General features: G+C 46.9%; 1 protein-coding gene across 7 annotated transcripts in view; it reads left to right on the top strand.

The window, feature by feature from the left end:
- The window catches only part of SNX29 (sorting nexin 29), a 528,280-nt gene that overhangs the window by 119,056 nt on the left and 391,515 nt on the right, over window positions 1-17,709 (top strand). For all 7 annotated transcript variants that reach the window (XM_072835835.1, XM_072835833.1, XM_072835832.1 and 4 more), the window contains exons 12-13: window positions 7,130-7,193; window positions 9,327-9,455. In XM_072835835.1, coding sequence (XP_072691936.1) covers window positions 7,130-7,193; window positions 9,327-9,455 — 193 coding nt within the window. The remainder of the gene's footprint in view (window positions 1-7,129; window positions 7,194-9,326; window positions 9,456-17,709) is intronic.

Consider the following 17,709-nt stretch of genomic DNA (forward strand, 5'->3'; position numbering starts at 1 on the left):
GACAGGGGCTGGAGCAGGTGGGGGGCCCCCAGTTCTGGCCACCTCTCCCCCTATTCTATGGGGGTGGAAGGCTTGTATAGATTCTTTCATGCTAGTATAGACAAGGTATGACAGGGCCTTAGGGAAAGGGGTCTTGTTGACTCCGTTGGCTGTGAGGACTTGGAATGGTTGAGGTTTGGAACACAAGAGCATGATAGTAGGAGCTCCCAGGGGCCTGGGTGTTGGGAGGAGTCAGGCAGGAGCTGGGGTGGCAATTCCTTGTGCCTGTGTTACTCCTGTGGTTCCGGTCTCTGCAAGTCACCCTCAGAGAGCTATGTTGGCTGCTACATTTGTGCACTTACAGACCAAGTCAGCCAACGGTGAGTTTACCAGATCCATAGGGATTCTTCTCACAATTTGGGTTTCTCTCTGTCTTTGCCCCAGTGTCAGGCAGCAGGGCTTTATGGCTTATGTTTGACACTTCAGACGCCAGCCCCTTTGGGAAACTCTGTATTTTCTCTGTGCTGGGTTTGCCTGGAGGGGTTTTACTGGCTCCTCTTTGGCATACTTGAGCTCCTGTATTTGTCAGCTCCTTGGTCCCTGGCTTGGCCAGCTGTCCTCAGCTCAGCTTTCAGCACATGAATCTTGGTAGAACACCTTCGAACCATTTGTTCTTGGCCAGATGTATCTTCTTCCACCATTCCTTTATCTCTAGTCAGAGACTGGCCCATCCTAAACTCCTGGAGGACCCCCTCTGATTGGCTCTATTTGAAGTAACCAGCTGTCCTATATCTCCCTGCCTGTAGCTGGAGGCCTGTGAGGTCAGAGTCTTGAGGAGGGGTGTGAATAAGACTGGCTCCTTGACTGCCAGGTACCTATCCTGGCTCCTTGACTGCTACTGCCTGTGGGTGAGGACCTCACAGAAGAGGTGATCCCTGCCTGAAACCCAAAGGAGGTTCCAAGTCCTTTAGGACAGCCTGCGCCAAGACCCAGAAGCATGAGAGAAGGGGAATGGGTCTGTTCTGTGAGACCGAGCAGGGAGGAGTACAGGAGATGGGCAAGGTGTGAACCACCTTGGGGACTATGGTCCATGCTTGCTGGGGCTTCGGACATGTATGGGATGCAGGCGATGGTTGAGCCCTAGGTGTAGGCACAGCTGCCTCTGGGGAACCAACAAAGACCATGAAGCCCAACAAAGACGATCCAGGGCAGGAGGCTGAATGGACAGCTGGAGGGACCAGCAGCATAGCTGAGGAGACCTCTGAAGGGCTTGGGGGGAGGGGTCCATAGGGTCTGAGGCAGCAGTTACCCAGCCGGCTCACATCTATTTCAGCTTGGTCGACAGGCTTAGTGGGGTCCAGCCTGTCAGCTCCACTGCCGGGCATGAATGTCTGGCAGGCCCCACTACCTCCAGGCCTGAATCAGATGGTTGGCCATGGAGGAGTAGAGGCTAGAGTTTCTGGACAGTTCTCCTAAGACCGATAAACTTTTCCTAAAAAAAAATAAAATAAAAAAAAAATAAACTTTTCCTATAAAGGGCCAGATGGTACCTATTTCAGGCACACAGGACCCTCCCTTCCTGTCCCAACAACTCAGCTTTGCTTTTGTTGCACAAAGGCAGCCAGAGACTATTTGAGAACGGGTGAGTGTGGCTAAATTCTACTAAAACTTCTGCCGTCCCCTGCTCTATCCTGTGAGGCTGGCAGTATGAGCAGCAGTGTTCAGCCAAGGGGGGTTGCCTGGGGTCCCAGAATGAGGACTTGAGGGATCTGGGATTTCATGAGAAAACCTGTTTGTTTTTCCCCTGCTTTGCCTGTTGGCTGCCTTCGAACAGTGTCAAGTTTCCATAATGGATCATTTTTTTGTTAGACGGGCCCTTGATGGGCAGAGGTTTTTTTTTTTTTTTTTAAGATTTTATTTATTTATTAATGACACACACACACACACACACACACACACACACACACAGAGGCAGAGGGAGAAGCAGGCCCCATGCAGGGAGCCTGACGTGGGACTGGATCCTGGATTTCCAGGATCACACCCTGGGCCGAAGGCAGGTGCTAAACCACTGAGCCACCCAGGGATTCCCCGCCCCCCCCCCCCCCCCCCCGCCTTTTTTTTGATGGGAAGAGTTTTTAAAAAAACAAAATGTAATTTTTTTCATGGACTTGTTTGCTTTCGTGTTAAGGCCTCTTGTTGCAAGATGGCATAAATGTTTGTTCACATATTTCTAAGTGTTTTATGGCCACACTTCACATTTAAATGATTCCATTTGAAATGTGGATACATAACAGAAGCAGAGATGTAAGTCTTGTTTCTTGCTCCTAAAATGGTTCCTTGCCCTGGTAACATTTATGGACGAATCCATCTTTCCACAGTGATTTGAAATGCTGCTCTTTATCTCAGATCAGTTTCTTGGGGTTAAAGCGAACCTTCTCCTGTGAACTTGGCCGGATTTGCTAGTCAGTTCTCTGAAGCCAGGCAAGGAATCAATTTTTGAGGTGGTTGGTCCTCTGCCCTCAGCCTCGGGTGAGGGAGACCCTCAGACTCTGTGGAGGCTGCAGAGCAGAGAGGCTGGTCCGTGGGCACTTGAAACGTGTGTTGTGGCAGGTAATAAAAAGGAAGAAAACCGCAATACTAGAGACTAAACCAGTAATGGGATGTGCGTTGCTGGGGGAGAAGAGAGAAAATTATAAGGTAGGGAGCACCTCTGCTGGCGTGTGTCACTAGTGCTCGGGCAAATACCATATTTACATGGTCTGTGAAAACCAACCCCAGCGTTACTCACTGGCTTTGCTGCTTCAGAAAAGTCAGCAGGGTGGAGGTGTATGAAAGTAAAGTCTGTCCCCAGCATTTGTTAGCAGATAGCCGCTAACTTGGGACATTTCCTTCTTTGTGGGGACCATGAATGAATGTGCTGTGATGGTGGCATGGGGAGGGTGGGAGGGATTGTCTGACAGCCTTGTTTTTACTTCTGATGCTGGTATCCGAGGATGATGAGCTCGGCCTTGGTCATCCCACTGTTTCTCACAGGTGACTCCTGCGTGGTGTGGTTGGGGCCCCTTCAAGGTGAGCCTGTGGCCAGGCTCTCTCATTCCAGCTACATGGCTCTTCTTTGCTAGAAGAGCATTCATGTTTTCTGGAACTTTCTGGGACTTGCTGGGGACTGTTGCTTCCTCCAGGCTGTCTTTCACCTGTGGAATATGCAGGTTTTAGCTGCAAAGTCTGAGAGGCAGTATCTGGGATCCCTGTGTGCCATGCCCCCAGAACCTAGACACTCTGTCTCCTCTAAGTGACACCTCATTCTGTAGGTCTGATTTCCCACGTTTCCCATGGTGATCTTGTTTGACACATCAGAAAATTCTAGTATCTAGTCTGCTGCTCTAGGGCTTAGACCACTTAAAAAAAAAATCTTATTTCCCAAGGTTGAGGTGCATAGGAACTCTGTAAAATCTCATAACTCCTGAAAATGTGCTCAGTTGAACCAACTCCTACTTTGGCAGTCACTTGTACCTTATCCCTGTCTTTCTGTCCCCTGCTGTTGAAGGAAAATGTACTAAGTATGGTGATAGGTAACCATTGCTATAGTGCCACCAGGCGTTAAGTGGCTGAGCTGGGGTTTGAAGTAGGATCTGCCCAGCCCAGGAGTCTGTTGATGGCAGTGCTTCATGGGTTGTGCTCCTGTCATTGGCGTGGAAGGTTCTTGAACCCATACCGGACCACCTTGCCCTTCCCAGATCCCCACTAAAGCAAATTCTCTCTACCTGTTGTGGAAAATGCCTTTGGCAGGACCAATTCTTGGCCTTCGGGTGTGGAAGGTGACTTTCAGACCCCCTAGCCTTGTCCCAGTGTGGGTTTCTTCTCTTTACTGAGTGCCCTCTTTAGGTTGTGAAAATTGAGACCAGACTTGCCAGATGCGGATACTTTACATGTAGAAAGTGGTTATCACGTGTCAGCTGTTACTCTTGTTAGTTTCCATGGTATTGTAGTTGGGTATGAATAGTGTGTCTAGACCATTCATTGTCCATGAACCTTGACTAAGCATCTAATGGGTTGGACCTCTGGGGACCCAAGGTGTGTGATGTGTTGTGCATCTTTAAGGATTTGTAAGCCAATTGCGAGAGATAGGTGGTTAATTGTACACATTCTGCAACTTATTGAGGGGTGGGCAAATCCTGGAGGGCTTCCTGGATGACATGCCTTTTCATCTGGGCCTGAAGAAGGGGGCTGGGTTTTATAAGACTGCAAGTTGGACATGAACATTAGAAAAAACCAATTCTGACCATGAATCCCAGCAACTTGTGGATAGGGTCAAAATGGTGCAGTTAAAATCATCCCAGAGAGCCTCTCAGGAAGGCCTCTGGTCAGAGGCTGCAGCCCCCAGTAAAGAGGCTGGCGATGCCTGGTGACACCAGGAGGGGGCATGACGCAGACATCTCAGCATAAGGCTCCAGTGTGTGGGTGGTGAAGTGCTCCCTCCAGCAGAGGCTTGTCAGAGGCACAGGGGGACTGAGCAGTCCGGGGCACCCCATGCTGTGCTGTGGCGGCGGAGGTGCCCTGCTGTGCACATGTGCTCTGCAGGGTGCTCCTGCTGCTTGGATCCAGTGCACATGGCTCATTAGTATAAATCAGACATGCGTGTCACGTGTTGCCACAGAACAGAAGGCTTACAGATAGTGTAGTTTCTCCAGAGGATTTCTCTGGGGTTGGGGGAGGGAGGATAGACAAGTGGAGCACAGGGGGTTTTAGGGACAGCAAGACTATTTTATGTGCTACTATAATGGCAGACACACATCAGTACCATTGTCCAAACTCCGAGAGTACTCTGTGCCAAGGGCAAGCTGTGATGTTAACCTGGTGGTGGTTACAGTGTGTCTGTGCAGGCTCATCATTCATAACCAATGTACAGGGAGGGTGCATGGAAAAGCTCCATACGTTCAGATCAGCCATGGACCAAAAATGGCTTTAAAAAATAAGTCTATTGAAGAAAAAAAAAATTTCACCTCTTCCAGCCTCATGGAGCAACTCTTACTGTAAGTGCATATCCTCTTCTTCCATCCTTATGTGAAGTTTGGACTGATAGAGAACCCCAGTGGGGAGGTGGCTTGGTAGGAAAACTCTGGATTCAAGCAGTCCTTGGAGTACAGGAGCGATTTCAGGTCGCTGGCCTCTGGTGCTGGGTTTCTTGAAGAGAAAAACCAAATAGATCTTAGCCTGTCCTTGGTCTTTATTTTTCCCCTTTCATGGCCATGGTGTCATAGAACAGATTACTGGGTGGTTTGTGTGTGGCTCCCAACTGCCCCACCCATTTTTCAGTTTAAACTGCATACGTTGATGTTCTTCTAAGGTGATAATGCTCCCTGCTGCAGTGTGTAAGAGGCAGTGCTTTACCATAGCGCCATCCCATCCCCTCTGTCCTCGGAACCTTCTGGCACCCCAGGGAGTTGGGAAGGTGGGTGCTGATTTTGCTTCTCATACCTGAGGGAGAATGAGAGACTGGGATGAGCCTGAGAGCCAGGACCCAGTTACCTGGTCAAGTTTGGAAGGCAAAGTCCTATAGACCCTGTTTCATGATAGGCATATGGGAATGGGTATTGTTCCTTTAAAGACCTTCCTTAAGTGAGTTAAGGTACCTCACCTTAACTTGGGAAGGTACCTTGTAGGTGCTCAGTGGGTGTTTAAGGAGCACGCACTCTGCAGCTTTATCTGCTTCGTGAGCTGGTTCCTGTCTCTCGGGGGGCTGTGGGGCAGCTCAGCCCCTTTGGTCTCATTAGGCCTCAAACTCTTCCTAACCTTACTTCCCTCCTTCTTGATCTTGCCACCACCCTTACTCTTACCCTTTTAAGGTAACTGCTTTTTCTGCTTATTTATTTTTCTAATTTTTCAAATGTTGAAAGGTTGGAAGGATCATGTGTGACTTGGATCTTACGTGTGGCAGGAGCTGTGCCCCTCTGGTCCTGGCTGTGGCCTCATTTCTGGACACGCCTTGTTTCTGGACCTTGCACACGTGTGACCTGGGTCTCCTCCCTGGCCCTCCCACCTTCTGCCAGTGCTGGTGTCTTCATGGCAGTGTCCCCCTGGAGTCTGAGAACTCGGTTTTGATCCGGTTATGGACTAATGTCCCTGTGAGGCCTCTGTAAAATCCAAGTTCTTCCATCTGCACATGTGACTGGTAGCAGTTACTGTCTCCTGGGGTCCAGCGCAGAGTTTAGGATTGGGGAGATTTGGATTCAAATTTTAGTGCTGTCAGTATTTAATCTGTTTGAGCTCATTAGCACACCTATAAAACGGCCTATCGTGGTTGCCACATGGCTCTGTGTATTCACTGGATGTGTAATTTTGGCTGTGAGCTTTCCAGCAGCCAATCCCAAGAGGGAAACAAAATTTCACAGGATTTGTTAGGGAGGGAAAAAATAAAACTGGGTCTCTTGGAGAAATCCAGAAGTTCTATGTCTTGAGATCTGAGTGATAACGCTAAACAGCGTCTTTAATACGTGGATGGATTGTGACAACAGTTAAGTTTGGAGGTAGGAAAGTTGCATGCTTATTTAAAAGCATGGTTTCCTATCAGTGAATGCTTTCCTAAGTTGAAGATCCCCACAGGAGTAGCACCTGTAGGTCAAGACTGTGTATTGGGGAGGCCCCACCCCTTTCTAGTGTCACCTGTACTAATGAGAGAAGTCCATGTAGGAAAACCAGAGCTCTTAGGTTTTACTAAGTGTTTCTAAGGTTTACTAAGTGTTTCTATGTCCATGTGGAGCCAAATGGCACTTGATCAGCTCTCTCTTCTGTTGATAAACAGCTGTACCTGGAATAGATTGTTGTTCAAAGCAGATATGGTCCAGTAGTAGGGGTTCAGAAAAGTGTGTAGAAGCTGCAAGACTGTCTTTTTCCCGTAGCAGTGCAGAGTATGCTCCCTGAAGAGAGCCCTCCTCACACCTCACTGTGCCCTCCCCTCCCGTTTTGTGTGGCTAATAAGTGATCAGCTGTGCTCATTGGGTCTTTCAGACTGAACAGGAATTAATTTTGAAAGGGAAAATGGAACTTGTCTAGACAGCTTGCCCTAAATAGCACATAATCCAGCTCGATGAAGGAATGGTGAAATGGGCGGGGTCTGCTGAGTAATCTCGACTGTGCTTTCTTCCCTTAGGTGAACTTCGACAAGCCATCGTGGCCATGATGAACAGGAAAGACGAGCTGGAAGAGGAGAACAGGTATCCTGATTTTTCAGGCTTGAGGAATAGTCTCTTTGACATTAAACCTCCGGGACGAAGAATATTACAGATGAAGGAAATCTTGCTTTGACAAGATTGTGACCAGCGATCTCCTTTTGTGTAGGATGTACCACTTTAGCATTGGGAGGGGATGAAAGCCTTCCAATCATGGATCTACCTTAGAACAAACTAAGGATTTGGTAAAGCAATCTTCCTGAACTTTTTTTTTTAAAGGAGACTCTGAGATACAATTCACATATTATGTAATCAGCCTATTTAAAGGGTACAGTTCAGTGTTTGCACGCATGTGCAGCCGTCTCCAAGGTCCACTTCTAGAATGTGTTCACCTCAAAAGCACCCCATACCTGTTGGCTGTCTTCCTCTGCCCCTCGCCCCCCAACACAAAGCAGGCTTTTGAGTAACCTTTTATTTGAAGGCCTGTCTTCCCATGTCCTGAGCACTCAGATACTTAGTTTTCTCAAATCAGGGATACCTAGGGCAAGATGGTATTTGACTTCTTTTTGGCTTGTTCAGAACAAACAAGCCCAATTGCAGATAGTGAGAAGGTAAAGACTTTAATTGTTTTGGGTTCCCTGTTGAAAACAATGGTAGCTGCTTGCCCTGTGTGAGCTCTGCTGCTCCCATCTGGTGGCCTTGACTATGAGCTTCTCAACTGTGACCTTGTCTTGGCCTCAGGGCAGTTGGTGGAGGGATTTGCCTGCAGTTGTAGGTTAGGCTTCCCGAGCCATTGTTTGTCTCCCCGGGGGTCAGGGGACATGCGCCCTTGGGCCTGCGTGTGTGCATTCCTGTTGCTTCCTTGTTCTACTCCGAGCAGCAAGCAGGAATTAAGTGTCCACGGTGACAGGCAATCATGATTGTCCTTCGTAAACCTTACTGTGGGCCCTGCTCGACAAGCTTCTTCCTCCTCCTCTACGAAAACACATAAAAGAAAAACAAGCATGATTTCTAAAACAAAAGATAATTTTTAAAAAAAGGAATCTCGAGACAGCACAATTGTCCAACTAAGAAACGTTAAATGAAGGGCTTGTAGATACTACAGGATTCTTTTTCTTTGCTCTAGCTGGAGCTGTTCTCTTGGAAGAAACTGTAGGTTTTGTCTTACCTTGTGAAGAACAATAGTTATAGTCAATTTCTCCTTCCAGTGGGGGAAAAACAGTCACACCATGTTTGTGTCAGGGGGTTGCAGGCCCCAAGAAGGGAATATTTTCAAAGCCCTAAAGGAACTGCAGACTTCAGAGTTGAGTGAGTGATGGAATGGGGTGGGTGTGTGTGTGTGTGTGTGTGCGCGCGCGCGCGCAAAACTCCCAGTCCCACTTCTGCTTATATCCTGATGTCACCTGTACACTAGGTTTGGGATGTAGGGGCCCCAAAGTCAGTAAGTGCTCTCTGAAAAGATCCATTCGAGGTCCAGTGAAGTATAGTCAGAACCTTGTTTGGCTCACTTCTCGGTGGCTAATCATGGCTCTTTCTGGAACAGCTTCTGTCTTGTCTGCTTTACAAGACCAAGGATGACCGAGAAGTGAATGTTATTTGGAGTATTAACTCTCAAGCATAGTACAGAGCAGGATCCCTGCAGTGTGAACCCAGGTAACACTATAAAACACTAGGTCTGCCCGTGTCACCTGGAGATGGTAGACAGGATGCCAGTGTGCTTTGTGGGTAGAAGGGGAAGTGAGAGGAGGCCTCTGTCCGTATTCTACTCTTTCAGCTCACGGGACACTTGGGGCCTGTCCTGGAATCTCTTCCCTGGTTAAATCTCTTCTCTGATTCAGCTGTGACAAAATGGTCTTCATTTCATGTGTGGCCTTTCTGGGTGGCATGCCTTGAAAGGAGCTTGCCTGGGGGTCTCTCCACTCTTTGCCTTTAATTTTGCTGGCCACTGCTATGGTGTGTGTGTGTGTGGGGGGGGGGGGGGCGTGCGCCACAGAGCCTGGGCCACATCCTGGTTCTTCCTCAGAGGCACATGAGCAGACTTGGGTATATCTGTAAATCACTTCACATGAGATAGACTGGAACACAGGTTCATACAGACCCTTTGTGGAAAATGAAGGGGTGTGTTTTGGTGCGGCCGTCTCCACTGGCCATGTCTGAACAGATGGCCCCTCTGCCCAGGTCTTTGCGGAACCTGCTTGACGGTGAGATGGAGCACTCTGCGGCCCTGCGGCAGGAGGTGGACACCTTGAAAAAGAAGGTGGCTGAGCAGGAAGAGAGGCACGTCCTGAAGATCCAGGCGCTGGCAAGGTAGGGGGTGCAGAGGGCCTGACAAGTGGGTGTGGCAGCGGAGGTTTGTGCAAACCTCAAGCACACCCTTCCCTGGCACTATTTTTTTTTTTTTTTTTAAGATTTATTTATTCCTGAGAGACAGAGGCAGAGACACAGGCAGAGGGAGAAGCAGGCTCCATGCAGGGAGCCCCATGTGGGACTCAATTCTGGAACTCTGGGATCATGACCTGAATTGAAGGCAGATGCTCAACTGCTGAGCCACCCAGGTGTCCCTTCCCTGGCACTTTAATCAGCAAAAAAGACCAAAGGAAAACTATACATTTGAAATTTTAACTTACAATTACTGAATGATATACATACATATGGTTCAAACTATAAAAAGTACACAGCATTAAATGATGCAGTCCCCCTCGAGCGGGCAGTGGTCAGTGCAGAGATGTTCCACGCATGTCCTTTGTTTTGTCTTTTCACTTACCTCTCCTGCCTTCCTTTGACCTCTGTGAAACATGGTCCTTTATTCCACCCCCACTCACTGGACATCATACAGATGCTTCTGTACTGCTGTACTGGGGCCACTGCCTTTCCAATAGTTTCTGATCTCTCATCTACACTAGAGTTGATCTGACCAGGATGCTGACAGCCAGGCATTGGAAGTGGCTTGTGATCATTTCCTAATACTGTTTGTAATGATGCCACAGTGCATAACCTTTGTGTTTGTCACTCTGTTCTATATTTGTTAGAAAAATTCCTTGAGGTAGAATTGCTGGGTCAAAGTGCAGTAGTTTTCTAAGGTAGATAGAGGTCAACACCTCCTCTGCCCCACATCCCCAACCTCTGAGGCTGAGCTAACTGTCCCAGCAGGAGCAGGTGGGAAGGCCTGCTTCTACTCAGCTGTGCCTACAGAGGTCAGGCCCCATTTCTGGGTCCCTGGTAATGTAACCTGGTAAGGTGAAAAGTGGCATTGGCATAATGGTTTGCATCTGCAACTTCCTAATGAAGAGTACAGTTGAGTGTGTTCTTAGTGAAAAGCCATTTTATTTCCTTTCCTGTGATTTAGTTTATATCTTATTAAGGAAAGCTCACAATCTCAAGTCCCATAAAAATGTGGATTTTCCTGAATTTGTTCACATGCAAACATTTTTATGTACTGCACTTAAAATCTATAACTGTCATTTCTTAGTCTGCTTCTCTGAAGCACTTACATTTTATGTTAGTGGCTTTTATATGCCCAGATATGGCATTGCATTGAGCTAATGTACCACATTAAAATAATTCCCATTTGTTGGACATTTGAGTTCTTTCCTGTTAGGTAGGATAAACAGTTTATCAGTGGTTCTTTAAAGCTGCTTTATTATTTATTTATTTATTTATTTATTTTTTAAGATTATACTTATTAATTCATGAGAGACACCCAGAGAGAAGCAGAGACACAGGGAGAGCAAGAAGCAGGCTTCAGGTAGGGAGCCCAATGTGGGACTCCATCCTGGAACTCCAGGATCACTCCCTGAGCTGAAAGCAGACGCTCAATCCCTGAGCCACCCAGGCGTCCCATATTTACTTATTTTTAAAGGTTTTATTTATTTATTCATTCGTGAGAGACAGAGGCAAAGACCTAGGCAGAGGGAGAAGCAGGCTACCTGTAGGGGGCCTGATGTGGGACTGGATCATGCCCTGAGCCAAAGGCAGATGCTCAACCACTGAGCCACCCAGCCTCCCCTAAAGCTACTTTAAAATGAGACCAGGATGGGGCTCCTGGGTCTCAGTCAGTTACGCAGCCAACTCTTGATCTCAGCCTGTGTTGGTCTCTGCGCTCAGGAGACAGCCTGCTTGAGATGCTCACTCCTTCTGCCCCTCCTCCTGCTTGTGCCTCTGCTCACCCTCTGGAAAGAATAAATCTTGGGGAAAGGCCAGGAGATGATGTCCTGTGGATGTGCAGGGAGTCCAGAGTCCTGTCATTCATAGCAGCATTACTGCCCTGGTTCTGCCCTGTGATGTGTGTGGCACTAATGGAATTGTTACGTATATGTTCTCGAAAGTTGGCACAATGATCTATTTTTAATTAGAACTCTGCTTTCTTCATACTTGAAAATAACCTCTCAAGACCTCATGATGCATCTCAATGCATCAGGCAGTTGAAGGACAATGACAGGCACAGTACTTGGCATTTTCTCCACTGGACCACCATTTTGCCTTGGCCATGCCAGGGTTCTGTCATATAATTGTGTTTATGATAAAGGCTGAAGTCTGTAAACACTCTGGTTCTGCTATTCATGGTCATCTGGGGGTTGTATTAGGGGTCTGCTTAGCTTTGAGTCCCCACTCTGTTGCTGGCAGATTATGCATCTCTGGGTGATTGAACATCAGCAAGTGTTCATTTCCTTGTTGAGGAAATAGGATGATGATCTGCACCAGAAAGGACAAAATTCAAAAGGGCGTGAGGCTCTGGACATGAGCAGTTGAGTGTATTTTATAGTTAGTGTGTTTAATATAGGATAATTCTGGGGGAATTGTAGATCATGAATGGAATAGATGAACCTAATTTCCTAAGCAGTCTTTATTTTAAAGATTTTATTTATTTATTCATGAGACACACACAGAGAGAGAGAGAGAGAGAGAGAGGGGCAGAGTCACAGGCAGAGGAGAAGCAGGCTCTGTACTCGATCCTGGGTCTCCAGGATCACACCCTGGGCCGAAGGCAGTGCTAAACCGCTGGGCAACCCGGGTGGTTTAACCCCATTTGAACAGTGGGTAGCTAAGAGTTGAAGGTGCCTGAAAGTTTGCAGAAGGAACACCTATGAAATTGCACACAGTTAAGCAGGAGACAACAAGGACGCAAATGGAACAGCTGGATGTGTGAGGTTTTTTTTTTTTTTTTTTTTTTTTAAAGATTTTATTTTTTCATGAGAGACAGAGAGAGAGAGAGAGAGAGGCAGAGGGAGAAGCAGGCTCCATGCAGGGAGCCCGATTCAGGACTCGATCCTGAGGCTCCAGGATCATGTCCTGGGCTGAAGGCAGGCACTAAACTGCTGAGCCACCCAGGGATCCCCAGGATGTGTTTTGATACAGCCCAACTGCTGACCTGTTCCAGAGAGTTCCTCTGTTAGTTGTTGGAACTCTCTTACTGCTCCTTGCCCCAGAAGGAGAGCTATCAGTGTTGCCGGATGGTAGAGGTGTGTGGTCAGTTGTTGCTTGTGAGCCTGGGGTGCGGTTGACTACGTGCTTGCACTGGGGCTGTTCTGTTCTCATGTCCTCTTGTGTTCAGGTGGCAGGTGTCACAATGGAGGTGGTTTAGTCTAGTAGTTGGTGGCACGGATTCCAGCGTTGGCCTGTGGGAGTTGAATCATGGCTTTGCTGCTGCATTATTGTATGAGCTTGAGCAAGTGACTTCCTTGTTTCCTTAACTGTAAGAGGAGGTTAAAAAAAATCCTGGACCTCACAGTTGTTGCAGGATAAAGTGAGAGACTGTGTGTTGGCTCAGTCAATGTGCTTCATAAGTGCTCAATAAATGTTAATTATCATAATCTTTTTTTCCTGAGTACAATAATTATATTACTAAGAAACCTTATCTAATCAAAACCTGAATTTTAATTTGGCAATGGTGCAGAAACAATTAAATGCTAGGCTATTTCAGACCCTAAAAAGTGAAATTATTTTTTGCAGTGAGTATGGGAATATGCTGTGTGTGTTTGTACGTGTGTGCTATACTGGCTCTGAATGTTGTAAAACTGAAACACTGTAGGAAAAAATCAGCTTTTTATCACCTTCCTTTTTGCTCAAAATTGATGGCTTTCTTTTGGTGCTGTCCTGGCTCAGGCAAGAACAAAATTGTGTAACCAGCTCAGTGCTTTCATGGCCCTAACTGGCTGCTCAGTCCCAGGGTGGAGGCATTAGTGTCCATAGCAATTCTAGGCCTGTGAGTCTCCCTCCCTAAAGGATTATTTCCTACTGAATTAAGAAAACTGAAGCTAGGAGTCAGGTGTTCACAGAAAGAAGGCCTTTACATGCGAACTACCTTTGAGAGAAGCAAGTGAGCAGGGTAATTGGATTATTGCTAGGATGTTTTCTGTTTTTTTTTTGTTGTTGTTGTTGTTTTTTTCTTTTTTTTAATTTTTATTTATTTATGATAGAGAGAGAGAGAGAGAGGCAGAGACATAGGCAGAGGGAGAAGCAGGCTCCATGCACCGGGAGCCCGATATGGGATTCGATCCCGGGTCTCCAGGATCGCGCCCTGGGCCAAAGGCAGGTGCCAAACTGCTGCGCCACCCAGGGTTCCCCTGTTTTTTGTTGATTTTATTACTTAGCTTTTGCTTTGTAACAAATTTATTTCAAAGTCTGGTAGTTGAAAATACATGTTCATGATCCTCCACAATTCTGGGGCTTAGAAATCAGGGAGTGGCTCAGCTGGGTGGTTCTCAGAGTTGACCATGAGGGTGTAGTCATTTGAAGGCTTGATTAGGCCTGGACGATCTTTTTTTTTTAATGTATTTGAGAGAGCACACCTGTGTGCACAAGAGGAGCAGAGGAAGAATGAGAGAATCCCAAGCAGACTCCCTGCTGAGTGTGTAGCGTAATGTGGGGTACAATTCCACAACCCCAGCTGAAATCAAGAGTCCGATGCTTAACTGACTTGAGTCACCATGTGCCCCTGTGGAGGGTCTACTTACAAGCTTACTCCTAAGGCTCTTGTAAGAGGTCTCCATTCCCTGCCATATGGGCCTCTACCAGTAGGGTGGCTCACAGCACAGTAGCAGGTTTCCTGGAGTGTGAGTAATTTAAGAGCAAGAGAACACACTCAACATGCAAGACATGGTGTCATTCTTTTACAACCTAATCTTGGGAATGAAAACCTATTACTTTCCCTGTTTCCTGTTGTCCCACAGATCAACCCTGATTTAGTGTAGGAGGGATCTACACATGGATGTGCTTACCAAGTGGCAGGGATCATTGGGGGTCAGTTTGGAGCCTGCCCACCATCACCACCAGGATTCTTTCTTCCTGGGGCAGACACTATCCCAGTCTTTCTTGGTGAGTGGTTCTTCCTTCCTGTTCTGTGTGATTTGGTGGGACTGACCCTACCACTGCCTAACTGGTCTCCAGAGTAGGGCAGGTAATCAGGTCTGGATAGTCAGCTTGTTCTATTTCTTGGTCACTGTGATTGGATCACAGAAGGTCATGTGGCCAAGTTGATTTGTTAAGAGCCAGTTATGGCATTCTTGAGAGGATAGGATGTAAGACAGGCATTGTTGGCATCAGTCTTTGCTGCTATGTGGGAAGATCCTGACCCCAAATGGTAACACCATGGAGAGATGGAGGGAGAGAGAAACAGGCAGGTTCTAATGATACACCTTAAGCTCTTGGATCTAGTCTTTCCTGAAGCTGTTATTTATCTAGACTTACCAGTTGTATGAACTAATTACTTCCTTCAGTTATTTGAATCAGTTTGTGACTGATGTTCTCTGTTACAATCCTGAGTCCTAACTAACCAGACTTCTTTGTTTGGATAATAGGGGGTTGGAGCAAGTTGTTTCCTTTGTGCCTAGGCAACATTGCTCCCTCAACCATCAACCTGTTAGGTTCACAAATAGATGTGTGGCTGGCCGTGATTCATGAAGAGTGAAGAGCCTGTCCTGAAGAGCACCCAGTGGGTGGTTCCACAGAGCCCAGCTAAAGGGCTTTGCTTCCTGTCGCCTGTTGGGACTGGCCTTACTAATACTCTTGGTCACAATTTTATCTCCTGTTGAGGCACTTTAGTGTGCAAACAAGAATATGTTGGTTGTATGATGGTGCCATTTCTTTCGTCCTTCTGAGCCTCTGGTTTCTCCTCTGTTGAAAATTTAAAAGACAGTGGGTAGCATGGGCTCCTCCCCATACTTCCTGTGAGAGGACAAAAAGGATGTTGTGTGGTGTGTCCTGAGTGCTGGCTTGCAAGGGCTGTGTCTAACCCTTGGCTAAGGAAGCAGCACAGTGACTCTGGTCCTGGCTGGGTCACCTAGCAATTTCTTACATCTTCCTTTCCCTGGTTGTGCACTGGTGCATAATAATCTGAACTAATGTTAATAAGCTTTTGGCTGTAGAAACCCAATCCAAATTAGCTGTGGTCAACAGGGCAATTTGGTGTTGGTGGGACTGGTCACTCTATTCAGGTGTTCCTGGACCTGGGCTCTCCAGTGAGGTCAGTGCTCCCTCTCCTCTGCTCTTGGCTCTTTGTGTCCTTCTTGGGTAGGGCCTCTGCACCTAGCAGCAAAGTGACCTCTGATGGCACCGAGCCTTGTGTAAGATCCAAAGAGAGGAGACTTTCTCCTGATGATGTCCATATATAGTCTCTTAGACTCTTCACTGGGCATATTGTGGCCGGGAGTGAGCAGAAGGCCATGATTGGCTATCTCGCCAGGTCTCCGAGGCAGGCAGATAAATCATGCCTGTTATACTTCTCTTAGGTTTGTGGGGAAGATTATAGGAGCTAATGCTCCTAAAGCCTTCAGGAGATCTCCAGGCTCATCATAAATGTTCAGTGGCTGTCCCCTGATTTCTTAGCTGGTACATTGGCTGTGGGTGCCTGATGCTGAGGCCAGACAAGAGCATGTAGGTCTCTCCGTTGTCCTAGCTTTCTCTTGCAGTGAGCATCTTAGAGCCTTTGGTCACTGGCCTTCACTTGACCTTCAGTTCCTCCCAGTGTTCTTTCTGTCCTGCATGTGAGACAGAACTGTACTGCACAATCAGTAAGGGAAGGTTGGGTAAGGTGCTAGGTGCCCCACTCCCATCATTCCATCTGGACCCCTGGAGACCTTTACTGACTTTCCATGAAAGCTTTAAATCTCAGTGTCTGCCTTTTATTTTTAAATTAGAGAAAAAGGAGGAGTATGCTTCTAGTGAAAAAGGACAGTAAATCTCTTTTAAGTTTCCATCTAAAGGCATTGATGATGGTTTTCATCCTGAGTCCAATGGTCATAGGTGAGAAGGTCAAACATGGGCTGTATGTCCTCGTTTCTGTCTTGCCTTGTTTGGGTCTTAATGTCCAATAATAATTGGACCTCATTGATAAGCACTGAATCATGTGGATGTGTAGTTCTCAGGCTCTAGAGGAGTCTGTATTCCTTTTTTAGGATAATAAAAATATTTGGGGGTGGAATTTGGATAAGGTCCCCTTTACTATACTGAAATGAAATGCGTAGCTGCTATAACTTACCTATAGAACTAATTATTAAAATAATGAAAAAAAAAAAGCAAAATAATGAGTGTAACACCCTAACTGCTATGAAGGAGAAAAAAAAGGAAAGTAATTTATAATAAAAAGTAGATTTCAATATATATTGGCCAGGTATGGCTTTGCTGGAAAACATGATGCAGTTAAGTGCTTGCACCTACTTATAATGCATGAGTTTGGATTAAAGGCAGTAAGAAGATCTTAAAGGCCTTGATTATAAGAACAGAAAATGAAAGTAGAGCGTGGGTGAATTCTAGGGTAAAAAACCAGTATGTTGTGTGTATTTTAAATGAACTAGATTGTAGTCAGACTAGAAACAAACTTGGCACCTACACGAAGGGTCCTATGACGATTGAAAGTATGATGGGGGATCCAGGCCTGCCTTGGCCCGACTGGATAAATGCTAGCAGCACCCTGTCATCCCGATGATGGCCAAAAGCATCTCCATACTTTTGCATTGCTTAGACTTTGCCAAACATGAGTCCCCTGGGAGCTTTTGAAATGCCTATGTTCACACCTCTAGGAGGCAGTGATGTTTCCCAGTGAGAGTCCTTGCCTTTGCTCTTCCCCACTAATTCTCATTTTCAACAAGATTTGAGAACTAGGCCATCAGAATTGGGTATTCAGGAGCCTTCTGGCCCATTTTCAGTTGCTTTGGTCTCTGAGAGGGTTTGGCTAAGGACTAAACCCTGACCACAAAGATTTCTCTGTTGAGAGCTCCCACTGTGTGTCCCAGCCTACTCTGGTACTCCTGGCCCCTCACTTCCCCTTGGACACGACACTTGCTTTCCCCAAGGTCACTGGCTCTTGGACTGAGTCTCATTAGCCGAATGAGTTATGTTCTTCGTCATTCTTCAGTGGGTCTTTGTCAGCAGCTGACAGGTCCTTTATGACTTATACCAGAGCAGCCACGGAGAGGGGAGTGCATGTTGTGGGACAAGGAGGAGTAGAAAACATATGTGTCAGGGCGGGAGACAGGATGGCTTAGAGGGAGCCCAGTTCCTGAAGTTGAATGCTACCCACAGTCAGTGAAGGATGGTTAGTACTCATGGGCTCATTTGTTGAGTC

This window comes from Canis lupus, chromosome 8 (genome assembly GCF_048164855.1).
Source record: "Canis lupus baileyi chromosome 8, mCanLup2.hap1, whole genome shotgun sequence".
Classification (NCBI taxonomy): domain Eukaryota; kingdom Metazoa; phylum Chordata; class Mammalia; order Carnivora; family Canidae; genus Canis; species Canis lupus.